Source organism: Rhinoderma darwinii, chromosome 1 (genome assembly GCF_050947455.1).
Source record: "Rhinoderma darwinii isolate aRhiDar2 chromosome 1, aRhiDar2.hap1, whole genome shotgun sequence".
NCBI classification, from domain to species: domain Eukaryota; kingdom Metazoa; phylum Chordata; class Amphibia; order Anura; family Rhinodermatidae; genus Rhinoderma; species Rhinoderma darwinii.
Genome location: NC_134687.1, coordinates 313,861,110 through 313,888,803, shown reverse-complemented (window position 1 = coordinate 313,888,803; position 27,694 = coordinate 313,861,110). Strand labels below are relative to the sequence as shown.

Below are 27,694 nucleotides of genomic sequence, written 5' to 3'. Positions count from 1 at the left end.
AGGGCATAAAACGCCGCGAAATACGCTTTCTCTGCCTCCCATTGATGTCAGAGGCGTAAACGCCCGAAGATAGGGCATGTCCCTTCTTTCTCCCGCGAGACGGTTTTACCGCTCACGGGAAAAAGACGCCTCCGCCTCCCATTGAAATTAATGGGAGGCATTTTCGGGCCGTTTTTAACGAGTTTTGCGGCGCGGTTTCCACGTCAAAAAACTCGGCAAAACACTCTGTGTGAACATAGCCTAATAGTGTCATGAAATTTAGATTTTAACAGGAAAATAACTGAAAACCTTTCTAATTTGCTTTTTAAAGAATATGCACTTGGCATGGCAACAGGCTGACTGATAGTGGGGTGACAGCCTTCTCTGTGCTCAAGTTTCAGTGTAATGTGGTGGTCATTTTGGTAGGGGGTGCAGTATGTTTAGGCTGTACCTGCTCTCATTCTCCCCTGCAGCGCTTCTGTCTTATCCTGACTTCTCCCTCTATGTTCTAAGAAATATTTCTACCTGTCTCTCGGCAAGCTCTTCATGAATGTCACAGGGATAACTGCAACTTAATCTGGACAAAACCTTTCACTGCTCTAAACTTCTGTTATTCTTCGTATGATACAAGCATGTTGCTTTTGGGTAACCCTTGACTTGCTTCTATCCTTCATTCCACAAAACCTAGAACATCCCTTTTGAGTAACATTTCTTAGCACCCTTTTCTAAGTCTGGAAACACTAACGTCTTAATTCTCAGTTTTGTAATTTATTTTCCTTGACTATTGCAACATCTTTCTAATAAGACTTTTGGCAATATACACATAAAAGCTCCTACAAGACTTATCTATCCCTCCATATCTGCTGTTTATTTACTGCCCATCTCTGTGAGTGTCTTATACAGGATTTCCACACAGAACATAAACTTGGCCATGTATTAGTAAATCAAAGCTTAAAGAAGTAGTCAAAGGTTTATAAGTAGCTCAGATTTAGAGATAGTGGAATTCTTCTGTTTTGTTGTGGGGGCTATTTTTGAAAAAGTGACAACAGAAAGTGTAGCCATATTGGTTTTTACCTTTAAATTAAGTTCTTAGAAACGGAAAATCTGTAATTTATCAGCATGTTTAATCAATGATAAAGTGACGGTCGTCATTTCCTGAGAAGCCAATGAAATGGTGACAACTAATATGGCTGTACTTCCTGTTACATTTTCAAAAATGACCAGCAGAACATAACAAAAAACTGACAATATCTCTGTGGGTAAATAAAACATGTTTAGCTTATACCCTTGGCAATATATGGCAAATGTTATATTTTGGGTAAAAATCAATTTTAGCTTTCTATTAATTACAATATAAAATTCAGGTTATTAAGCATTAGTTTCAAACCAAGTCAAACAAGTCTCAAGCCTCTTAAATTTCTAACCTCATCAAATCAACAAATATTCTCCAAATCATCCTGTCTGCTGTTACAATGACTTACTGCTGTCCTCCTCTCTCATAACTTTTAGTATGTGCATCGACGGTTTGTCTCCCAAGCAGCACCCACTCTGTAGAATTCTTTACATTGTTACATTAGACTTGCGCCTAACTTCAAAAACTTAAAACAGTTGCTTAAAACTCAAGTCTTTATAACCTCATAATAATCTTTTATGTTTATACCTCATGTAGTAACCAATGTAGGTCAACTTTAACCATTGCTCTCCCTCACCAATGTCTAGTCTTCCCCACTTCTAAGATTGTGAGCTCTTTTGGGCAGAGCTCTATTCATATTTTTGTATGGACTTTGAGAGTTTTATATTGTTCAATGTTAAGCACTGTGTATAATGTAAGTCATCCTAGTAGATTCCACAAGAGTTGTCACCCAGCCTTCTCATAATACAAAACCAGAAATATAACTAGTTATATAAACCCATAGAGGTCACTGACACATATTATAGTATAAGTTTTGTCATTGAGGAGTCAGGAAAAGTTTATATAAGCCATTTATGAGTAACCAACGTATGAGCTGAAATGGCTTTCATTAATAGGGTTTTTGATCCATTTCATAGTTTATAAGGAATCCTACAAAAATGTTGACCTTTATTAGGTCTTCTTTTATAAAATAAATGAATGTGAAAAATCAAACAACCATTAATTTGGAATCAGATCCCCTTTTGCTGTTATAACAGCATGCCCTCTTCTAGGAAACATTTCCTTTATAGTTTAGAACATGGCGATGGGATCACAATATTCATTGAATATTTTCTACTTTCTGTAATTAATTATAGAATGGAAGGTGACAGGTTCTCTTTAAAAGAGAGAAACTTTTTTTTACAGGTTTATTAGATGTTTACAGCTATAGATTTTTACAGGGTTGATCACTAAATCCTACAATATATTATGTGTCTAACAAATGTAAAAAATGTAACCTTTCTGCTTCCCATATACCCTAACAGAGAGGGATCCTCATCTCTTGGCCAGTGGGGAAAGCAGTTACAAAGAAGACTTGTCCTGTCCTGCACCCTATCCTGTCCTGTCCAGAGAACCTAATGATTTGAATGGGCACTGTGTTTAGCTTAATTTCCAGTGATTGAAAATTTTTGCTGCTAGATTTACCCACAGATTACAGCTGATCACTGGGGGTCTCAGTGGGTTCACTTTATAATCAGCTTGCTATCAGGGGACCCTTATAATTAGTAGGTATTGTCCAAAGCAGAGAACCCCTTTAATTTTGAGTATATAGATGTAGCCATCTTTAGCTTGACTGTGATAACTTGCTGCAGCGTGATATCACACAACAAAAGCCATTGAAAAGTTATTGAAAGTCTGTGTTAACACTGATCTATTAGTTTTTTCATTTTAAAGAGGTATTCCAGCCAAAAGCATTGATCATGAATCCAACTATAAATGTTAGATCGGTTGGGTTAATCGCTAGAATGGTCCTCTGTCCGCCCACGACCACAGATAGGAGTAGTTTGAATGGAGCGGTAGTCGAGCATTCATAGGTGATATCCAGTGGATAGGTGATAAAGGCTTCTTGCTGGAATACCCTTTTAAGCTGTTGTTTTATAATTTGTTTAAAATAACCAACTGAATGTTTTCAAGAAGTAGAGGGCAGATGGGAGGCAATACAACTGCTGAATTAGACCACACAGGGTTTTTTTGTAGTCTGTAATTATGGAGACATATACATATACATAACACCTATATACACAACACAGTAGGATAATTTTTAATCAACCCTGTTTGCAAAGATGCTTCATTTTAGATGCATTTGTAGCAAATAAAAAAATTGCAAAAGGTGGACAGAGCCTCAAACATGCAGTGGTGGATTAAGTAGACCATAGGCCCTGGGCTGTTCCCCAAACTTGGATCCCCTTTCTCCACCGTCAATGTGCCATGCCATGACTATAGTTAACACCAATTTTCCTTGCAAGCATTGACAAATGGATGTTATGATTCTGCTGTCAAAGTACATAATGACAGTCTCCAATCATTGCTGACAGCATCATACTTTGTAGGGACACATCCTCCTGACAACAGGATTGGTAACACCTAGATGTCTATTAGTCCTGGGCTACACAAAGACTTTTTGTGGAATACAAGGATTTCCTATAATGAACATGTTAGGAGAGGAGAGGGATTCTCTATAAATCCAGTGACTCACAGGTGACGTCTCCTCTGATGGGAGTCATTCTCTTTTATTTTTTTCTCCATCTGACACAAATCTTTATGGCAACTTCTTCTGATGACTGCAGAGATTCCAAACCCCCTAACTTGTTCCATTCCCTAGACCAGATCCCTAAGCAAATTCAGACCCCAGGCCCATACATTAACTCAGACTAATAAATTTGGACCCAGGACCACACCCTAGATTACATACAGACCCCAGACCTTCTAAACAATTGCAGTACCCAGACCCCCCTAAATAATTACAGACTGCAGAACAAGCACCCCAAATAAATACAGACCCTAGACCAGACCCTTAATTACAGACATCAGATAATAACCCTAAATAAAGACATCCACACCTGCCTAAACGAATAATGACCCCAGACCCTAAATTGTTATAGACCCCAGACTAGACCCCTAAATACAGACCACAGACCCCTTAAGCTAATACAAACTCCTTAAACTAATACAAACCCCAGACCAGACCCCCTAAATACGGACTCCCTAAATACAGACCCCAGTCCCCTTAAACTAATCCATCCCTTAAACTAATCCATCCCCCTTATACTTACATGGCAGTGATTCGCACCAAAACTATGCGACAAAACTGCAATGTACTTTGGGTGACCTCAGGACACGGGTGGCCACCCCAAACACCCCTATGATTATCCGCCACTGCAAACACGCATAAAATAAATGGTTACTAATTTGAGAGTATAGCTTTAAAGGCAGTGTTTTTTTAAGTTCATTGAAAAGTGTATGACAGAGAAACTTAACCGTGTACTGAACTTTATCCTTAGCTAAATAATGGCAATAGCATTTTCTGTAAGGATAATGTGAAGTGTCCTGCTGATGTACCTAGATTGTATGTTTTTGGACCTTAGCCAAAGGAAATTCAGCTTATATCCACATAGCTAACAACATTTTATTACATTAAAATATTCTTCTCATCCTCCACTGTAAAGCTGAGGAAGATACTGTATCAGCCTTTAAGTCATTATGAAAACAGCTTTCCTTGTTCAAATACGCCTTAGCCTTATTTTGCAAAGAGCTACGAACACACGCAGCGTTAATAAAAGCAGCATGTTCTCGTGAAAATTATCTGAACATCTATATTTTAAATATAAAATTTGTGAACAAAAAACTGAAAACTACTAAAGGTGACATTTTCTTTCACAGACAACAGCTTGAATCCCCAGATAAGTGATTTTTTTTTTATCCATGTTGCTAAATGGTCTCTACTGCTAAAAGCTGCAATTTGAAGCTTTCATCTTTATTTTTTCTATGTTCTCATTAGTGCTTTTCCATTAAAATTCAACATTTCAAGTGTTCATAAGAAAAAAATCACTCTGCAATGGAAGAAATAAACTTTACAGCAGGGATTAATATATATTCTCTTCTATACAAATCTTAATTAACAGGTTGTTTTATAGCAGAAGAATGGCTTTGGTAGAAATATACAGTTTTCTTTTTTTATGCCTATCATTAAAGACTGAGCTTTCCATTTACTATAATCAAGTTGTGAAGCAGAAAGTCTTCAAATAAAGACAGTAAAAATATTTATATTTGATTGTTAAAATATCAAGAGATTGAGGGAGATTTATTAAAACTGGTGCAAAAAAAAAAAATAACCAATCAGATTCCAGCTCTCATTTTTCAAAAAATGTCCAGAAAATAAGAAGTAGCAAGCTGTTTTTTTGTTTTTTTTTTGCTATGGGCAACACCTCCATTTTTATTTTATACAAGTTTGAATAAATCTCCCCCATTCCCTTTTTAATAAAAAAAAAATTACTTATCTATACTGTTGTACATGCTAGCAGGGGCGTAACTATAGCTTTAGCAGCCATAGCAGCTGCTATGGGGCCGAAAGGTTGAGTGGGCCTACTCAGGTGCAAAAATGTTGTTCCTTTTTGTGGGGCAATAACAAGTTGATTATTTTCTACTATCTAACACTGTTATGTAGGTTCTCTGATATATACTGTATGGCACTATTATCCATACCTTTAGTTATTACTACTTTCGCTGCTGATTTATTTTCCTGTCACTACTTGGTAGGGGCCCATCTATTTTTGCTATGGAGCCCTATAAATTCTAGTTACACCCCTGCATTCTATGATATGCCATAACATTATGATCATGGGAGTTCAACCTGTGAAGGAGCAACAGTGACTAAATAGCGTTGCAGCCCCTTCATTTTGAGGATTGCTTCTAGGGAAGAACACAGTGCCACTTGTTGGCACCATACACGGACGTGTGCTGTGGTACAGGGTCTGTGAACAGAGTTTTGCCATGTGCATGAGCTGTTAAAAGTTGTTTAACAAATATAGAATACTTGTGAGTACTGCTATCTTACACTATCTTTTGGAATCCCCTCAGTATTAAGTTATACATTAGTTTTCTAGCTCAGTTCTTTTTTATAAGGAATACTAAAGTTTGTACAGTGTAGTAATAGTAGTAATAGTAGTAGTAGTAGTAGTAGTAGTAGTAGGAGTAGTAGTAGTAGTAGTAGTATACATTTCCCATCATTTAGGCCTTGTTCACATCTGCGTCTGAGCATTCAGTTGTTCTGCTCTGTCAGAGGAGTAGAACAGGGGAATGCTGGACGCAACAGTTCCAATGCAACACCGACACCACCGGCGGCCGACGGAAGCCATTGACTTTAATGGGTTCAGTCGACTTTCCGTCAGGGTATCCATCCTGTGCTATTGTTTCTGGTAATTTCTCCTGGTTTTGCGAAGGAGGTCCCTGACCGAGCCTCCAACTCAGATATGAATAGCCCGTTAGGTAGTAGGTTTTTACTTGCTTCAAAATAAACTTTGAAAACTTCGAAATATTTGTCCAAACTCTAGATAGTTTTACTAAATTGCCTCCCATTGATTTCAATGGGAGACGGAGGCGTTTTTTCCCCGTGAGCGGAAAAAAAGCTTGCGGGAAAAAAAAGCCACTTGCTCTTTCTTCCCGCGGTTCTGTCTCTGACCTCCAATTGATATCAATAGGAGGCAGAGAAAGCATTTTGCGCTCAATGGCCGCCGCCGAAAAATGCAGCAAAAAACGCGGCAAAGAAAGTGCAGGCAGGTCAAAATTCCTGAAGAAATTTTAAAACTCTGCGTGAACATACCCTAAGAGAGAAGTAAGTTCAAGAGTATAAACAAACAGATATAAAATAAAAATAAAAAAACACGATCAAAATTGTTACATAGTTACATAGTTACATAGTTACATAGTTAGTACGGCTGAAAAAAGACACATGTCCATCAAGTTCAACCAAGGGAAGGGAAAAGGGAAGGAAAAATTTCTACACATAGGAGCTAATATTTTTTTGTTCTAGGAAATTATCTAACCCTTTTTTAAAGCCATCTACTGTCCCTGCTGTGACCAGCTCCTGCGGTAGACTATTCCATAGATTCACAGTTCTCACTGTAAAGAAGCCTTGTCGCCTCTGCAGCTTGAACCTTTTTTTCTCCAGACGGAGGGAGTGCCCCCTTGTTTTTTGAGGGGGTTTTACAAGGAATAGGATTTCACCATATTTTTTGTATGTGCCATTAATATATTTATATAAGTTAATCATGTCCCCCCTTAGTCGTCTTTTTTCAAGGCTAAATAGGTTTAATTCTTTCAATCTTTCCTCATAACTTAAATTCTCCATGCCCCTAATTAGCTTCGTTGCTCTTCTTTGTATTTTTTCCAACTCCAGGGCTTCCTTTCTATGAACTGGAGCCCAGAACTGGACTGCATATTCTAGATGAGGCCTCACTAATGCTTTGTAAAGTGGTAATATTACATCCCTGTCCCGCGAGTCCATGCCTCTTTTAATACACGACAATATCCTGCTGACCTTTGAAGCAGCTGATTGACACTGCATGCTGTTATTGAGTTTATGATTTACAAGTACACCCAGATCCTTCTCAACAAGTGAATCCGCCAGTGTAGCTCCCCCTAGGACATATGATGCATGCAGGTTGTTGGTACCCAGATGCATAACTTAACATTTATCTACATTAAACTTCATCTGCCAAGTGGACGCCCAAACACTTAGTTTGTTTAAAGCTGCCTGTAATTCATGAACATCTTCCATAGTCTGAACTATATTACATAGCTTGGTGTCATCTGCAAAAATAGAAATAGTGCTATTAATCCCATCCTCTATATCATTAATAAATAAGTTGAATAATAGTGGTCCCAGCACTGAACCCTGGGGTACACCACTTATAACCGGGGACCATTCAGAGTAGGAATCATTGACCACAACTCTCTGGATACGGACGGTCCTTGAGCCAATTCTCAATCCAATTACAAACTATATTTTCTAAACCTATAGTCCTTAATTTACCCATTAGGCGTCTATGGGGGACAGTGTCAAATGCCTTTGCAAAGTCCAAAAACACTAAATCCACAGCGGCCCCTCTGTCTAGACTTCTGCTCACCTCTTCATAAAAACAGATTAGGTTAGTTTGACAACTTCTGTCCTTAGTAAAACCGTGCTGGCTGTCACTTATAATGCTATTTATTGTCACATAATCCTGTATATAGTCCCTCAATAGCCCCTCAAACATTTTCCCCACGATGGATGTTAAGCTTACTGGTCTATAATTACCTGGGGAAGACCTAGAGCCCTTTTTGAAAATAGGCACCACATTTGCCCTGCGCCAGTCCCTTGGCACTATACCAGTCACTAGAGATTCTCTGAATATTATGAAAAGGGGGACAGAAATAACTGAACTAAGCTCTTTAAGAATTCTAGGGTGTAACCCATCTGGTCCCGGGGCCTTGTGCACATTTATTTTATTTAATATAGCTTGGACCATCTCTACATTCATCCAATTCAGTATATCAACTGATATATTAACAGCACTGGCACCGGCTACATCAGCTGCTCCTTCTTCAGTTGTATATACAGAGCTAAAGAACCCATTTAGTAACTCTGCCTTCTCTTGATCCCCTGTGATCAACTCCCCATTACCATTATCTAGGGGTCCTACATGTTCAGACCTGGGCTTTTTTGCATTTATATGCTTGAAGAATTTTTTAGGATTTGTTTTACTATCCTTGGCCACCTGCCTTTCATTTTGTATTTTTGCTAATTTTATTACATTTTTACAGATTTTATTAAGCTCTTTATATTTTACAAAGGCTACAGCTGTACCCTCAGATTTGTATTTTTTAAATGCCCTTTTTTTGTCATGTATTGCCCCTTTCACAGAAGGTGTAAGCCATGTGGGGTTTAATTTGAGTCGTTTATACTTGTTACCTATAGGAATACATTTTGCACTATAATAACTCAAAGTAGATTTGAAAATCTCCCATTTATCATTTGTTCCATTATTTGACATTAGTTCTTCCCAGTCTATATCCTGAATTGCCGCCCTCATCCTGGGGAAATTGGCTTTCTTAAAATTAAATGTTTTTGCCCTCCCAGCCTGCGTTTGTTTTTTACAGTATAGGTAAAATGTAACTATATTATGATCATTGTTACCGAGGTTTTCACGAACATTGACGTTCCCAACAAGATCTGCATTATTAGAAATGACCAGATCCAACAGAGCTTCACCTCTAGTCGGGTCTTCCACAAACTGGCCCATAAAATTTTCCTGCAACAGGTTGAGGAAATGTCTCCCCTTTGCAGTTGAAGCCGAACCATGACACCAATTAATATCCCGGAAATTAAAATCTCCCATTATCACTACAGTACCCGCCTGTGCAGCCTGCTCCATCTGTTTATATATCGGACCCTCCATCTCCTCAGTTATATTGGGGGGTCTATAGATTACACCAAAAGTAATTTTTTCAGTGTTTACCTCCCTTTCTAGTTCCACCCACAAGGTTTCAACCTCCTCACAGTATTCACCCACTATTCACCCACTATTGTCTCTTTCACACTCGCCTTCATATCATTTCTCATTTTTATTTACACTGATGTTTTGTAACGAAAGGATCTCCTTATCTTGTTGTCTAGTCCTCTCCCCACATTCTGTTTCTCCCCCCACCAATATAGTCTGACCCCTCTCTAACCTGGCTACCCCTTTTTTTTTTACATTGACCTCCCTCCTCAGCCCTAGATTAAATACTCCGCCACCCCAGCTAGAATTCTCTCCCCCAGCACAGCGGACCCCCTTCCATTTAGGTGCAAATCATCTGCAGAATACAGTTTGTACCCCAATGAAAAGTCAGCCCAGTGCTCTAGGAACCCAAATCCTTCTCCTCTACACCAAGACTTCAGCCATGCATTTAACTCCCTGAGCTCCCGCTGTCTTTCCTGTGATGCGCATGGCGTTTTTTCCCCGTGAGCGGAAAAAAAAGCTTGCGGGAAAAAAAAGCCACTTGCTCTTTCTTCCCGCGGTTCTGTCTCTGACCTCCAATTGATATCAATAGGAGGCAGAGAAACCATTTTGCGCTCAATGGCCGCCGCCGAAAAATGCAGCAAAAAACGCGGCAAAGAAAGTGCAGGCAGGTCAAAATTCCTGAAGAAATTTTAAAACTCTGCGTGAACATACCCTAAGAGAGAAGTAAGTTCAAGAGTATAAACAAACAGATATAAAATAAAAATAAAAAAACACGATCAAAATTGTTCAGTAAAGAACGAACAAGTAAAGTAAATTGCTTTGTGTCTGGGAGTGTAATGACAGAGTTTGGAAATGTAATGAGGCCCCAGAGATTTTCTGCATAAAGCTAAAAAGAAATTACAGTACAATAGCTGCAAAGCAACCAGCATCTGCTGGATCCTACATTTAAAAAGGGTTTACTGGACCGTGGTTATGGGATCACACTTTACCACTCATATTTTGACAGCCATGTGGCAGGTTAGCTTGGTTTCAAGGCAGCTGAACAACTGCCGCCAACGAGATCTCTCAGTGTACAGTTTATTTCAGGGACACTTGCTAACTACCCTTAGCTACATCTGACAAAACAACGAGTTGACCACTGAGAATACTAGTGAGGGAGACCACTGAAAGACCTTTAACGACATTATAAGCTTCCGTGGTTGAGATTGAAGAAACTGTTCATACAACTTTTCATCAGAAGCAGATACATACAGAGTAACAAATTGGTGCCACAGCTGGAAAAGAACCACCAAAAATTCAGATTTAATTTGACAATTGACATTTGGGATATTCTTTCCTCAAACCATACTATATAAAATAATAATAATAATAATAATATATACTATATAAAATTATTGCTTGATTTCTTTTTATACAAAGAAGTTGCCTTTTTGATAAAAACAAAATATATGAATTAACAAATTTTCGGAAATTTGTAAGCATTAGTTAAATGAGCCTTTTTGTCATCTGAACTGGTTGAGTAGTATGAATGATGTATGAAGAGGAGTCCTGAGACTAAGAAACCTATGCAATATTTGATCTCCAGCCAAAAATGCAATTTATTTTAATGGGGTCAGGAAACTACTGGCTTTATACCATCATTTCCTCACTACTGCATTTCATTTTTGAAGATAGATTTCGAGAAGTAAAGGTTTTAAGAGTGAACAGCATTGATCTTTCTGACCTGGGGTTTGCAAGCAGATTCCCTTCATCTTCTGTACAGATGTCAGGTGAATTGAAGCAATCATACAGACATTAAAAAAATTATAGTATTCCTAAGGCCATCAAATCTTCCAGATGTATATGTATATATATATATATATATATATACACACATATATATATATATATATTTACATGTATATACATATATTTATATTTATTTAAAGAGGACCTGTAAACATTCCCTGGCCATGTCCCTACACACTCTGAAACTGTCCAATTGGTGCTGACATTGTCAGACTGTGTAGGGGCATAATCTATTGACAATGTGAATGGTGGTACATTTCCAGCAAGAATAACAAGAGGAACCGCACATTGTAGAATTCTAACAAAAGATGCCCCAGAATTGTTATTTTATGGGAAATAGAAGTGTTTACAAAACCAGACATGACGGCAAATTTATTGTAGTTAAACCTCATAAAAAAAACCTCATTAATAAAAAACAAAAATCCTCATATCAATCTTTTTCAATGTTACATTAACCAGGAGGCTGGGATATTAGGGAATTGTCAGGATATATGAATTTGTTGATATAAAGAGAAAAAATTAGACTTTTTTTTCTGTGACCAACATAATAGTAAATAAATAATAATAATGCTATTACAATTGGTATATTATTTTTCATATATCAATAGTATTGTACTTCTTTGCCTTCCAGCAACCTGATGTAACCCTTTCCTGTCAACAGGCTTTCTGTAAATGTACAAAACTTGTCTTCTAAAACACAGTAACAGAAAAAACAACAGAAAGGAGAGGGTGGATGAGACTCGGAGAGGGCAGGGGAGGCAGCTCATTGGTCATATCACTCAGCACAACTCCACACCAGGAAAAGCCCACCCACCTTTACACCGTTACAGAAACCAGCAGAGAAAAAGGGACGCAATATGCAGGCTACATACATGTGTGGGTGTACTACATCTTCAGCCTCTGTGTGGAATTAGGCTTTAAAATAAATACCACCTTTGAACACCAAGTTGTTTTTTGGTCCAAAAATATTTTCAAAATGATCTTATAATATACTTTTACAGAGGTTGGAGATCTGTTATTCTGGTACATAGCTCCAAACCCCCACAATTTCAATAAAATTAAATTATACAATTCTGGCTACCTGGACCCACCACTAGGGGAGCTTAGGATGCAAATGGATTTATTATTGAGTTCAAAGAGAGCCTATGCTGTAAACTTCTAAGATCTCTCTACTGATAGCTGCAAGCAGACAGAAAATTATCATTACATATTATAAAATGAATCATAAATTTTGGATCTATTTAGATTTCAAAGGTGATCATTAATTTTAATGCTTATTAGGTAGTCATTGTGCACTTACATTGATTACTACTTAGTCTGGCTTTAAAGCTTTATTTAATTTTCATTTTATTCAGCTTTCAAAGAATACTGTTTGTTTAAAGAAACCATATAATTTCCATAGATTGATAAGGAAGCTGTCACGATCTGTCACGAACTGCAGCGGGATAGAAGCTGGCCAATCAGTGTACCAAGTAAAGTCTATAGTCCAAGCAAGGGTATCTGTGGTAGTACAGACAGTAGCGATGGCTCAGATGGGACCTTGGCAGCAGACACCAGGCGTGGTGTAACACAACACGACTCCAACTCTTTTAAGGTACAGGAACAAGGTAGCACGGGATACGGGATACAGGTAGCAGGAACGGGAACACTGGGAACAGGAAAACACTAAGGGACCATTTGCTAGACTGACACAGGAAAACACAACAACGCTCAGGCACTGAGTGAAGGGGCTGGGCCCTTCTTATAGTCCAGGGTGATTAGACAATTCTAAACATGAGTGTGCACTGGCCCTTTAAAGCCGGGACTGAGCTCGAGGTGCTCACCCTAGTGGACACTGCAGGCTAGGACGGCCGCATGTGCTGGCATCTCCGGGAAGGAAGGCGTTGGCAGGATGAGAGAAGTCTGCGGTCTGCGGCCACGGACGTTACATAAGCCTTAAAATATTACAGTAAAAAAGTCTAAAATTACTTGAGCATGAATATACAAGCAACTTTTTTCTCAAGATAAATGTAACATGCAAATGATAATGATATCCAAAAAAGTCTCTGGGGTACTAATTGTACCTGAACTGTCAGCTACAGAACATATAGGGGGAGATTTATTAAGACTGACGTTTCACACTCTAGTCTTAAACTAAAATTCGTCAGAGTGAAATGCGCCAAATGTATTAAAAGGCACATCTCGGACAGTCCTAAAGACAGAAAATAAACCACATAACATGAAGGATTCATTCAACATGACCAGCCCTTTAAGTCAAGCATTCGCAGCATCTAAATTGCAAAAGTACAGTTTGTATACTGTATATAGCTAAACAAAGTATAATTATTCAGCTTAACTAAGTTATAGCACTTGTAGTAATTGTTCTTAATTTTATTTATAGGTGCTACAAAAGACATGGGAAAAATGCTTGGGGGGGACGAAGAGAAGGATCCAGACGCCCAAAAGAAAATGGAAGAACAGCAAGAGGCTCTACGTCAGCAAGAGGAGGAAAGGAAAGCAAAATATACAAAGATGGAAGCAGAGAGAGAAGTCATGAGGCAAGGTATCAGGGATAAGGTAAGCACAGACATGTAAACAAGAACACAACGTGCATGTAAAATTACAACCTTGTCAATATTCATTTTATGGTAGAACTATAAGAAGTTATCATCTATTCATGACACTGTCTTCCTAATTGAGTCCTACACTGTATGTTTATTTGTCTCAAAGCTACAATACATTTATTGGACAACGGGATTGTGTAAAACAAAAGCCGAACATTTTTAACTCCCACTAACTATGTGGCAAAAAATTATATAAAAATAAGAAACTGTTATTAATATCACTATATTATAATATCTTTAATTACTGTACTAACCACATACAAAACAAACAATTATATTAAAAAGTCTTCATGGACTACCATTAATTGACAAAAAAAAAATGCAGTCTTGATAAGGTTGACAGAGGATAGTTATTTGGGAATAACCCACTTTCTTTTATTGAAAAATTACTTCTGGATGTTTTCGCTTTCCTGAAATAAAAGCGGGTTAATACCAAATAACTCCCCTCTGTCACCCTTATCAAGACTGGAAAATATATTGTCAATTCTTGGTAGTCCATTGACACTTTTTAATAAAATTGTCTGTTTTGTATGTGGTTAGTACATTAATTAAATATATTATGACATTAATAAAATGTTCTTATTTTTATAGAATTTCTTTGCCACACAGTTACTGCGAGTAAAAAATGTTCTACATGTGTTTTACACAATCCTCTTGTCCAATAAATGTATGAATAGTTACTCCTTACAATACACTTTACAATATTTAACTAAATAGGACTTTGTTGGTTGCTTGTTATATATTGATTCTTTTTAGAATTATTAGCCTACAAACTAACAGCATACAATGCAAGTGCAAAGTTCATTTTAAGCTGGCCTTACACACATTGGATCCTTTTATATTGGCCAATATGGGCTGTAAAACAAGGGCTGATCAATGACACAGCTCGTTGATCGTCGCTCGTTTGCTCCTTTTACAAGGAGCTTTGATCAGTAATGTATGGGGATGAGCAATCTTTACCACAATCGCTCGTCTCCATCCATTTCCATCATGTCGGCAGCACATCTCCCTGTTTACACAGTGAGGTGTGCTGCCGACAATGATAATATTTATTGCTATATAAACTATACGATCAGTCGATAAACGAGCTCGTCCATCGGCTGATCGTTGTCCTGTTTATACAGGGCAATGATCTTGAACAAGCGTTCATATAACTATCGCTTGCCAGACCACTGTCCGAACATTACCTTATTCCCCCAAAGTCTCTCCCTTATAGGGAGGACCTCCATCCTGCAGCCTCTGACCAGGCTTAGGAGCTGGAAGGCCCTGCTCTCTCTTTACCAAGCTGCAGCAGCTCTCCCTGACTCACACTTGTGCTCCACTGCACACACACGGGTTGAGATTTAAAAGACTGGTATTTAATAAACCTGTCTTAATATAACGATAGCTGGAGTAAGATGGGCCTAGTTTGTTAAGATTAAATATTAAATTAGGCACATCTTTGGCTGTCTGAAAGCTACGAGCTAGTGTAGATATCTGCCATAATTCCGCTAGTTTCTGGCATAAATAATAGTAAATATGTCAGGCCGCCGCAGGCCAAGCCCCCTTCCATTAAGCCCACCCTTTTTGGGGGAAAGTGGCATCGGCAGTGTAAATGAATCAAAAAATCTTTTTTTTTTTTTTGCGCAACTGTGACTTTTGATGCATTTGCGACTTTTCCACACCAGAAAACCGGCATGGAAAAGTTATTAAGTTCCCCCATTATCTCTACTTCCCGCTAGGTAGCTCTATATATTACGTCACTGGTACTGTAGTGACAGCTAGTAGCCGCAGATAACACATAGATGCATAACATAATTTTCAACATAACAAAGCATTATAGCATGCATAATACAGTGTCCCACTAGCGCTGCAATAGGTAATCAAAGTGTTAATGTACACATATTAAACAGTGCAATAGCATAAAATAGAGTAGCATTAATATGGCAATAAAAGTCCAACACAGTCCATTCTTCTGTTGTTGTAGAAGCATTGGAACAGCTCCCAATCATGCTGTTAAAGGCACAGCAAAACACATTTGGCAACAGTGCCAATAACAAATTGCCCCGAGCACACGGTACAGAGGCACCATATAGCGACAGACCTAGTACTTAGCCGCAGGATCTCGTGTGCACAGCTCTGAATTTTGCATGATGCCTAAGACACAAAAACCTAGATTTGAAAGTGAATACATTTGAAAAAAAATTAAAAATACCTTTACGATTTTCTGCCTTGATTTCTAGGTGTATAAATACAGATACATTTTCTGTGTGTTTATTATCTTTTTCCAGTAGCCCTTTTTTTCAAATGGAAAATCTGCAATTGCCTTTAAGCTCTAGACAGATATGTCGTATATTCTTATATAATCTATTCTTACTTATTAATTCTCTGAGAACGACAACATTTTATACAGATAGTGCATGACTTGACACAAAACATAAATAATTTTACATTTATTACTACTGTGAATGACTGTCAGGAAAGAGAAATAATACATTTCTTAAGATGTGGGAACTGGCACTAGGACAGCTAGAAAAGACTGTAACATTATTTTCTTTCTAAATCCTGGTATGTTATAAGCTAGCCATACATTAGTGACTTTAGAAGGAACTACTAGTTGTTCATATCCGATCTGCTTAGATTGTACTTATGACAAACCGCAGATCTCTGCATCCAGTATCTCTACAATGATGTGGAACAAGTGAATATTGATAATAGTGGCGACTGTGGTGTCTATATTGGCGCAGATCTGTCGTTTGTTATAGTAGATTTCTCAAATGTGATGACTAAACTCCAGCAGCAACGGAAAATATCCAACTTGTCAGGTCGAGTCTTATTTTATTGTACATCTCCTTTTGGTCGGCATCTGACTAAAAGGGGCTGAACAACAGCAAGAGACGGTCTTAATCTATCATTACACATGACTGAATTCACTAGGTTCTGGCTTCTAAATGCTAGTGAGTCCACCCCACAAATCTCCCTCACTGGCACCCATATATAAGACAATAGGGTTGTCACGATCTGGGCCGCACCGCCGTAGCGAAGTAGCAGCTGGCTCAACAGCAGTGTACCAAGTCAATATAAAGTCCAAGCACAACGGTACCTGTAATAGTCCAGACAGTAGCAACAGCTTAGGCACAGATGGGACCTTGGCAGCAGGAGAGGCAAAACGTGGCGAATGGCACCAGACGTGGTGTAAGTCAGTAGGCAAAGCAGACGGCACAACACGACTCCAACACTAGAGATGGCACAGGAACATATACAGCACGGGACACAGAATACAGGTAGCAGGGCACGGGAACACAGGGAACCGAATACGACTAAGGGACCATTTGCAAGACTAACATAGGAATACAAACAACGCTCAGGCAAGGAGTGAAAGGGCAGAGCTCCTTTTATAGTTTCAGAGTCATTAGGGCTAATTTGTAATATTATTCTTGTGTGCGCGCTGGACCTTTAAGACCGGTCATGAGCGTGTGCGCGCACCCTACTGGACACTGCAGAGCAGAGCGGAAGTGAGTGCTGGCGTCTCCTGGGGAGGAGATGCGGGCCAGCACTTACAGATCCATGGCCGAGGCCATCGAGGGGTAAGTCAGTACGATGGTCCGCGGCCGTGGACCTTACAGTATCCCCCCTCTTATGCCCTATTTTCTTGGTACCAGAGCGAGAGAGAAATTTCTTAATGAAAGCAGGGGCATTGAGGTTCTCTTCTGGCTCCCAGGACATCTCCTCTGGACCAAACCCCTTCAAATCCACCAAATAAAAAGTTCTTCCTCCTACTTTCTTGAAGTCCAGGATCTCCTTTACCTCAAACACATCGGAAGAACATCTAGGAGCAACTGCAGGGCTAAGAGTTTTAGTGTAGCGGTTCAGGACCACAGACTTCAGGAGGGACACATGAAAGGATTTGGGGATTTTGAGGGTAGGAGGCAGCCGAAGCTTATAGGACAGGATTAATCTGTTGCAGGATCTCAAAAGGTCAGAGGAACCAGGGAGCAAATTTGTATGAAGGCACCTTCAGACGGATATTGCTTGAGGACAGCCAGACTTTGGTAGCCGGAAAATACTGAGGAGTCTCTCTTCTCTCTTCTCTTTGTATCCGCGTTTCGCTTCATGCGATCGACTGCCAGCAGAATGGAGGACCGGGTCTGTTGCCAGATTTGCAGAAAGTCCCCAAATGTCAGCTGCAGGTACCTGAGATGTAGCCGACACAGGAAGAGGGATGTTGACTGTACACAACGTAGAATGGTGTGGAAGTAATGGACTCACTTGTGTGGTTGTTATACGAGAATAAGGCCCATGGAAGAAGCTGGACCCAGTCATCATGCTGCATGGAGATGAAGTGGCGGAGATAATTCTCCATGATCTGGTTAATCCTCTCGACTTGACCATTGGTTTGGGGGTGGTAGGCTGAGGAAAAGTCCAATCTCACATCCAGGAGTTTACAGAGGGCACCCCGGAATTTTGAGGTGAACTGAATCCCCCGATCGGACACAATGTGAAGGGGCAAGCCATGCAAGCGGAAGATGCGCTAAATGAAGAGACTTGCCAGTCGAGGAGCAGAAGGTAGGCCGGTTAGCGGGATAAAATGTGCCATCCTCGAGAACCGATCCACGACCAGCCAGCCAGTGTTGCATCCTGCTGAGGAAAGAAGATCAGTGACAAAGTCCATTGTAACATGTTGCCAGGGAGAATTGCGTACAGGCAGAGGTTGGTGCAGGCCGGCAGGCTTGGAGTGAGCCACCTTGATAAAAGCACACACAGTGCAGGACGAGACAAATCTTTGGGCAGAGTGGGCCACCAGAAATGACAAGCTATCAGGTCTCGAGTTTTACAAACACCAGCGTGCCCAACCAGTTTGGAGCTGTGTCTACAGCGGAGAATTCTCCTGTCTGCCAACCGAATAGAAGTCCTCCACGGAGGGATGTCTCTAACTTGCAAAGGATTAGCAGTGACAATGGAGGACGGGTCTATGATACTTTGAGGTGACTCCACAGTGTCATCTGTTTCAAAACGATCTGGACAGGGCATCGGTCCTCACATTTTTGTGAGCGGGACGGTAGTGGAGTACAAATTGGTAATGGGTGAAGAACAGACACCACCTGGCTTGACGGGGGTTTATCCATTTAGCTGACTGGAAATAGGTTTGGTTCTTGTGGTCGGTGTATATCAGGATGGGGTGAGCTGCGCCATCAAGCAGATGTCTCCACTCCTCCAGAGCTAATTTGATGCCCAGTAACTCCCGATCCCCAATAGAGTAATTGCGCTCTGTGGAGGAAAAAAGTCTTGAGTAATAGTCACATACTACTGCCTTTCCTTTGAAGCCTCTCTGGAACAGAAGTGCACCTGCACCAACAGAATAAGCATCCACCTCCAACGAGAACTGCCGAGACGATGGAGGATCGAGGCTGAAGTGAAGGCATTCTTGAGGCTATTAAATGGTAATTCTGCCTCTGAAGTCCACACCTTGGCATTCATACCTTTCTTATTAAGGGTAGACATGGGGCCATCAGTGAAGAGCAATTTGGGATAAACTGCCAGTAGAAGTAAGCGAATTCCAAAAAACGCTGTATGGCCTGCAGGCCCTGAGGACGTGGCCACTCCAGGACAGACTTCACTTTCTCAGGATCCTTCTTGAGACCCTGATCCGAGATGATGTAGCCTAGGACGGGCAAAGAATTTTTTTCAAAAGTACATTTCTCCAACTTGGCATACAGGCGATTCTCTCTTAATCGCAGCAGGACTTGACAGACATGCCTCCGATGTGTCGTTGGATCTGTCGAGAAGATCAAAATGTCATTAGGATAGACTACAACACAGACATAGAGGAGATCTCGGAAGATCTCATTGACAAATTCTTGGAAGACCGCGGGAGCGTTACACAGGCCAAAGGGCATCACCAGGTATTCATAGTGCCCGTCTCGGGTGTTAAATGCCTTCTTCCACTCGTCAACTTGACGGATTCAGATAAGGTTGGAGGCCCCAGGCAAGTCTAGTTTAGAGATCTTGGCTCCTCGTATGCGATCAAATAATTCTGGGATCAGTGGCAAAGGGTATTTGTTTTTGACCGTGATCTGGTTGAGTAGTACGCCCGGTGTGGGGCAAGCATCTCAGCCTCCTTCTTGCCAAAGAAGTCCGCAAAATCTGAAAAATAAGTAGCTAATCCTGTCAACGAGGCATTGGAGGCAGAACAGGATGAACCTGTAACAGGAAGCGGTGGAGGCACTTGGAGCCCCACTGGAGAACCTCCCTGGAATTCCAAACCAGGATCGGGACATGACGCCGGAGCCAGGGCAGGCCCAGCAACACCGGATTGATGATTTTGGGCAAGACGAGAAATGTAATCTGCTCGGTAAGAGGAGCTCTCACTTGGAGTTTCAGTGGCTTTGTCTCGGACATGATGGGATCGGGCAGAGGTAGACCGTTCACTGAGGCAACAGCCAGGAGTGTTTCCAAGGGAGCCGTCTGCAACCGGAGCTGATTCACTAGGTGCTGTTGGATGAAGTTTGCCACAGACCCAGAGTCCAGGCAGAGACCCGGTGCGTCTTCTCACCGGACACTATGGTCACGGGAATGGACAATTTGGGAGAGAGCCTTTTATTTGGCGCCGTTCCGCCTAGGCTTGCCTCTCCAACCAAACCTAGGCACTGGAGTTTTTTTGTTTTTTGGGGGCGCAGACGCACAACATGGCCTTCGAGGCCACAAAACGTTGCGCTGTTTCTCTTGGACAGACAATTTGAGGCGGTCTACTTACATAGGCTCCTCAGGTGGAGCAGCTGATGAGGGCAACAGGGGTTGCTGGAATGTGGGAGCCAGGCTAGGAAGTTTTTTGGCCCGGTGAACCTCTTGAGACCGTTCCTGAATCCTCATGTCAATCCAGGTAGCTAGAAGAATGAGGTAATCTAGGGTAGAAGGCAGATCTCCTTGTCCTTGATATCAGAGTATAGACCCTGCCAGAATGCGGCCACTAAGGCATCGTTGTTCCAGGTCAGCTCTGACGCCAGGGTACAGAACTGAATGGCATACTCGCCCACAGAGGTGTCTCCTTGGCGCAGGGTCAGCAAGGATGCAGCTGCTGAAGAGACTCATCCAGGGTGCTCAAATACTGTGTGGAAAGTTTGTAGGAAACACGGATCTCTGCTCCCTGACGTTCCAAGAAGGGATTCGCCCATGCCAGGGCCTTGCCAGTAAGGAGAGAGACTACGAATGCGATCTTCGCCATTAGAAGGAAATGCTCTGGCATGAAGTGGATCTGGCACTGGCTCAGAAATTCCCTGCAGGCCCTTGCGTCTCCGTTGTAGCCATGAGGGTAATGGCAGCGAGAATCGGAAATCGGCACTGGTACTGACAGGAGGTTTAGCAGGAGGAACAGCCGGAGCAACAGGAACAGGTGCTATGGCAACTGCAGCCTGCGCATCCAGCTGATGTGCAACGGAATTCACCGCCAGGAGGAGTTGGTCCTGTCATTACCGAAGGTCTCGTAGGTCTGCATGCATGGCTTGTGATGTCGTAATGGTCTTGGGTTGGTCAGCAGGGTCCATGGCCTGAGCGTACTGTCACAATCTGTGGGTATGTGGACCTACTAGGCCTCAACGCCGTAGCTGAGTAGCAGCTGGCGGGACACAGGATACAGGTAGCAGGGCACGGAAACACAGGGAACAGAATATGACTAAGGGACCATTTGAAAGACTAACACAGGAATATAAACAATGCTCAGGCAAGGAGTGAAAGGGCAGAGCCCCTTTTATAGTCCAGGGCTAATTTGTAACATAATTTATGTGCGCGCTGGCCCTATAGGGACGGGGACAAGCGTGCGCGGGCACCCTGCGGAACACTGTAGAGCAGAGCGGAAGTGAGTGCTGGCGTCTCCTGGGGAGGAGATGCGGGCCAACACTCACAGATCCATGGCCGCGGCCGTCGAGGGGTGAGTCAGAACGATGGTCCGTGGCCGTGGACGTTACAGGGGTATTCTGTACTTATCCTTTTGTATCCTTTTGTACTTCTATCCAATAAATAGTTTTACTAATGGTTAATATGCTTCACATTCCATGTTGCAAAGCCAAAAACAGTGTTCACTCAAATCGTTTAGGAATAAAAGAAAAATATGCAGTAAACAGAGAGAGACAAAAGAATAATTATCTTTATATCCTTGAATTCCTCTGCTAAAACCATTACAGTCCCAACCTCTCATCTCGCCATTACTAAAAGAGAAAAAAACTCTAAATATCCTGTTTTGCTTTATTATAGTCTATGAAACATAACAAACAAAAACGCAGTAGCTCCTTGAAATTTATTTTTTAAGGGACACAATTGAATGAAGGTTTAACATCTGGTACTCTGAGGGCAAAAAACGATACTCAGAGCAGATTTCTGTCCCTTACATTTATATTATGGTAAGAGCAAAGAACCTACTTCTAACTAGCAAAGGAATGAATACAGCACCTGCCATAAAGTATCAAAGTGCTAAATAGTGACAAATATTGTATCCATGTATACTTTTTTTGGGGTCATCCATTTCTTACTTAGGCTCTATGCAGACTGTGCCTGCAATGCTACATTGACATGACGTATGCTAAAATAGTGTCCTTTTGGAAAGCATGTGCCGTCATTCCTTTTTTTACTGTATGGACTATCGTAGATGACTACACTATTCAATACAGAGGTATGTTGCAGAAAAAAGATTACCACATTCTAGTTTTTTTTTTTTTTTTTTTTGCAATACTGTTGCATTCGGCAAATGCTTCCGTGAAAAGGTATACATTGAGAAATACTCCCGACGTATACCTGCCACGGAAGGCTCAAATGCACCGTGAATGAAAAGCTAAGGGCCTCATGTGTTTGTTTAACAGAGTTACATGATTTGACTGTACTATAATCGAATCCTTTAAATAATAGGAACATAATAAGCTCAATTTCTGTATTCCTTAGGGCTTATATAATTGTCTCTAGCTCTTTATGTAAATCATCTAGAAATAGTTTCTAGGCTTTTAAACTCTTCATACTGATGCAGCATTTCTTCAAGTCTCTAATGTCTTTCTTCTAGCTTTATTGATTTGTTTTCATTTTCATTTATTTGCTTGGACTAGCATGCCCCTTTTTTTAATGCAATCCTAGTCTTGACAATACTATGGAAATCTAGATTGTCCAACACACATTAAAATTATTCTCAAGTTTTTAACGATCATTGTCTGGAATTTTGAATGTCCTGATGTAAGAAATAGAAGGGGGAAAAAGTTCAGGTAAAAGGTCTCTCATCTCTCCATTTCAGTTTAATAGAAATACAGAAAAGTATAGAAAATGTATATTTCTATCATATTACATAAAAAAATTATTCTAACTGGCGTCATTGCTTCTGCTACAGGAGCTATGATGAATATAACCAATTCATTGTGTAACGGCACAGGTGTAACTCCTATGTAGAACTGGGGTCCCTTGGGCCCACCAGAGGGAATAATTAAGAGGGCCCACTCACCATCTTTACAAAATACGTGCACATCCACTTGTTGTATGCATAGGACATATTGTAAATTAGGTCTAATAGGTTATTTGTGAATCACCCATAAGAAATAGATCTTAGTTGCAAGTGCTTGGCTCCCTGGTCAGCTTCAAATGAGGTTGTCTTCTGCTAGACCTTTTGGGACCCATTATTGGGTCAGAGTTTCGGCCTACCTGAGGATCCTCTGGTACTCTGGTGGGCCATTCTTACCCTGCTCCTGGGCTCAATACAAAATCTGTAACAGGGCCCGCACTTACCATGTGCTATTTAGAATACTGGTATCTTCTTATGTAATAGAGGGGCCTTTGGGCCCTTGCTGCACCCCTGCATTGCGGATCTTAACTGATCTTCATCCATTAACTAATATAATGGGTCCATCAGGTTTGCATGAAGAGAAGCAGAGAAGCAGACAAAACTATTTTAACAACAGAGAGCAATGGAAACCTGACAGAATGGACCCTAATAGGAATGTGAACATAGGTATTTTATATAGGGTAGATATTAGGAAATGCTGCTAATGACAAGTGTATTGTAGTACCACATTGTAAATTTTCTTGCTCTAGTGAACTGGAAAAAAATAATATTTAAATGCAAAAATGCAAGGAGTAGAACATGCGGCAGTTAAATATATATAAAAAAAAGTCCTACAAATTGTGCTGTTTTTAACCACACAGTGTAAATGAAACTTTTAAAACAGTACTATTAACTTCTAAGTAAAATCTTTCCACAAGGGCTTTTCAGCATGAAAAATTGTGCTCATATGAACTTGCCCTTAGACCTTGTTCACAAAGTACTGTTTTGCTGCATGTTTTTTTTTTTTATGAATTATGCAACCATGCAAAGGCTTACATTGAGAAGTTGGGGCCCTATAGAGAAATGCACAATGGGGCCCCTTTCACATGTTGGCTCATACCATTACCTGCTCCACCCCCCCCCCCCCCGCCCATTTGGGGTCAAATGCTTGTTTACGCATTTGACTTCTCATCCTTTATAGGAGAGAATGTTGGTGGAAGCCTTCCATGGTATGGTTTTCTTCTGCCTTTTTCCCTAATGTTGCAGAGAATGTGAAGATCAGGACACCTAAGCTGGTTACCCTGCCGCTGTCGTTGTCACAGTCTGATTCCTATGAATCCTGCACTCAGCTGGCATCTAGCTAATCTGGTGGTTAATTCCCTGCATAGCATTTATAAGGTGGGGAATTAAACCAAAGTACATTATAAGAGATACAGTTGCTAGGGGTAACGACAAACATAAAAGTCACTATAACGTACCAAAGGTATACAGGAGAATAGAAACAAGGTCAGGCAATCCAGAAGTCGGCAACAGGAGTCAAACTAATACAAATGTGTTACCAGGGGAGAAGCATAACTTAGTCGGAAAAGCCAAGGGTTGGTAACAGTGATGTAGCGGAACCGGGTATGTGGTACAGTTTCAGGTAGTTCAGGAGGGTAGTCTGACAAGCCAAGATGTAGTGATGGGGATGTAGCAGAGCAAAGTAATCGGTACTATGGAATGAAGCAAAAGATGAGTCAAACAAGTCAAGTCATTCAGGAGTCAAATACAATGCAAATCCCACGATCCAACAAGCTTAGCTAGGGTATAACAGATTATATCTGGCAACAAGGTCTATGCATTGCCGTTTTAATTATAAGCCTTTAACTCTCCACCCTTTAATACCACTCGGTATGCCTGCCAGCCACGCCGCTAGACTCGTTATGGTGCTGGCTGGCAGGACAAGACGCTGGTGGATCTGGTCAAGCTAAGTACGTGACTGGCTTACATACTCCCCTTGTTACTATAGCCATTTTCTTTTCCTATGGATTTTTTTCCACTGAAATTATTGTCATGTCCCTGTCATGCCTATGTGAACCCAGCCTTAGAAACCTACCCCATTGGGAGAGGGTTTGAAGCTCATTAGAATATAAATAGCATTCTGATGCAATCTGTTATTTCTATTAAAATAAAAAAGTTAATGTACTTTATTGGAAAACACATATATTATTATTTATGGGGGTGCTTAAAATTGTCTTGCCTTTCTAAATCTAATGGTATTAACATAGTTCATTCACTTCATGCATTTCATAACAAGGCAATTAATCCTCTTTCAAGGACATGCAAATTGTTCCTTTATACGCCAGTGGATATTTATGCGTCCACAACCACTGGTGTATACATCAGATACAGACTGTAATGACAGCAATTTTTTCAAGCTTCTTAGCCTTATCAGTACATGATATAGAATCATGGTTCCTTGTGCGTGAGTAGTGCCACTGCAAAATAAACTAGAGACTAGGGCGAATTTTAGAATGAAAGGGTATTTTTTTCTGCTTAATTCATTTGGTTGCATTTAACGAACGTCCTCTATATATTATCCTATATAATCCTAGAAATACAATAGATTAAAGCTACATTTATAAATAAATAAAAAAAAAAAATAAATAGATGAAAGAAATGCAAACCTTGGAGCGAGGCATTGATTTTTGTCTATTTGTTTATCTTTTCCACTTCTCCTAGGGGATTGATTAACACTTATTCTGTCCAATACCCGGAGGAGTGTCTAAGCAACTGAGCTATGATTTAAGCACCTTGTCAGACAGAACAAAAGTTTCCCTTCAATTCCTTTCTGTTAGCTGCTCTCTGTAAAAGATTACTTTTGAGAATTTAATTTGCAGTGTATGCAAAGTACACGGACACAACTGGAAAAATACAGGTTTAGATATCGGTCTTGGAAAATGTAATGCAAGTTGGAGCTTCTATTACAGTACATTTACTTGTACTCGCCATGTTGCTGAATGGATCACATTGTAAGGTGGTAAAATAATAATAGCCATATACATATATTTATGACATTTTACCAGTGGGAATTTTGTAAAATTCCAGTAAATATTCTATCTCTGTATCTTTTACAACTGTGTTCTGCGTAACTGTTAAAAGGATCAGTAACAGACAGTGGCCTGAAAAGTGCTCTAGGGAGGGGGTTACATAATAGCAGAGGGAAAAATTTTGGGCCTGGAACGTTGTATTAACATAGTTCATTCACTGCCCCCTATAAAAAGAATTCTATTGGGAACGGTTATTCCCAACTTCCATTTAATTTTTTTCTTAATGCTAAATCGTTTAGCTATTAAAAAATAGGTATTTAGCACCCCATGCATTAATTTCCCTACCAACATTTCATATGGAACCCTGCTTTTTTCCTCCGGTGTCTTATCCCAGCATTTGAACAAATGTAGATGTGTCGCCTCCCCTTTTTTCTTTTGACCAGCAAGTGGCGCTGGGATTATCTCACACCGCTGCTTCCCTGAAAGTGCGCGACATGTACAAGCAGCGTTTTGTCGTGTCAACCCCCTTACAGTACATCCCCCAGTGAATCCTTACTGTTTTAGTCGCTGTCTTCCTCCTCTCTGTCCCCAAGTGCTGTGTGTCCGAACTGATTACTGCTCCGAAGCCCGAGTGCAAAGGGGAACAGATCCAGGCCTACTGCGCATGCCCGGGAGCAGCCACATTGAAAAGATAAGCAACTAAGGCTTGCTCCCGACACACTCCGGCCTGCTTTACTGAGTTTAGCAGTGGGGGAACTGCGCTGGCGCGGCAGTGGCTTCTTAACGGCAGTGGTGGTCGGATTCATAGCAATGACCACCTAAACAAATTGCAAGGTATGGGGTGGACTCCGATATCTCAAACGCTGCACTACAAAAAATTAAAGGTATTTAAAAAGATTAATATATATAAGATAGGGAACTGTTGGGGATTGAAGTATAAGTTGGGAATAACCCTTTAAGTTAATGAGCAATAGATAGAACAAACAAAGCATATAGCTTCTTTTGCATCAAATGACCCTCCAAGGACTTTCCAGGATAAAAGAAAAATGGATCAATATTCTTAAAAAGAAAAAATAGAAGGCACCATAATTTGCTCACTTTTAGATTCCCGTACCAGCCACATGCTTGCCTTTACTGTTAACACCAAGTGTAAGGTGTCTTGACACCGGTGGGGACAAATCATCACTGGGCCAGGCAGGGATTGGCCGTTGTGGTCACATAATGTGACGTTGCATGAACTGAGGATGGAAGAGCAGTATTGCAGGAACACTACAGATTTCAAAAGGTGGAAATATTGTAAACTATTTTATTTTTACATTTTAAGAACATTAGGCCCAAACCTAGACATGTTGCAACTTTTCAGATGAACAGCATGCCCTATCTGTTGCAAGTTTCTGCCGTGGTTTTCCTTTATTGCAATGCATTAGGTGAAATCCGTGGCTTAATCTGCAACATTTGTAACAGGCAGATTTCATAGTAGATTTTGGTGCGGATTTCTTGGCTGGTTAAAAATTTTATTATTTGCGCAATGTGTGAAACTAGCCTTATGGTCTCACATCAGTGTAAGATAGGCTTTCTGCTATGAAACGCCAATG

The 27,694-nt window shown here is 40.5% G+C and overlaps 1 protein-coding gene across 2 annotated transcripts in view; it reads left to right on the top strand.

The window, feature by feature from the left end:
- The window catches only part of CPLX1 (complexin 1), a 199,843-nt gene that overhangs the window by 125,262 nt on the left and 46,887 nt on the right, over positions 1-27,694 (top strand). For both annotated transcript variants that reach the window (XM_075825532.1, XM_075825533.1), the window contains one exon: positions 13,580-13,755. In XM_075825532.1, the coding sequence (XP_075681647.1) occupies positions 13,580-13,755 (176 nt within the window). The remainder of the gene's footprint in view (positions 1-13,579; positions 13,756-27,694) is intronic.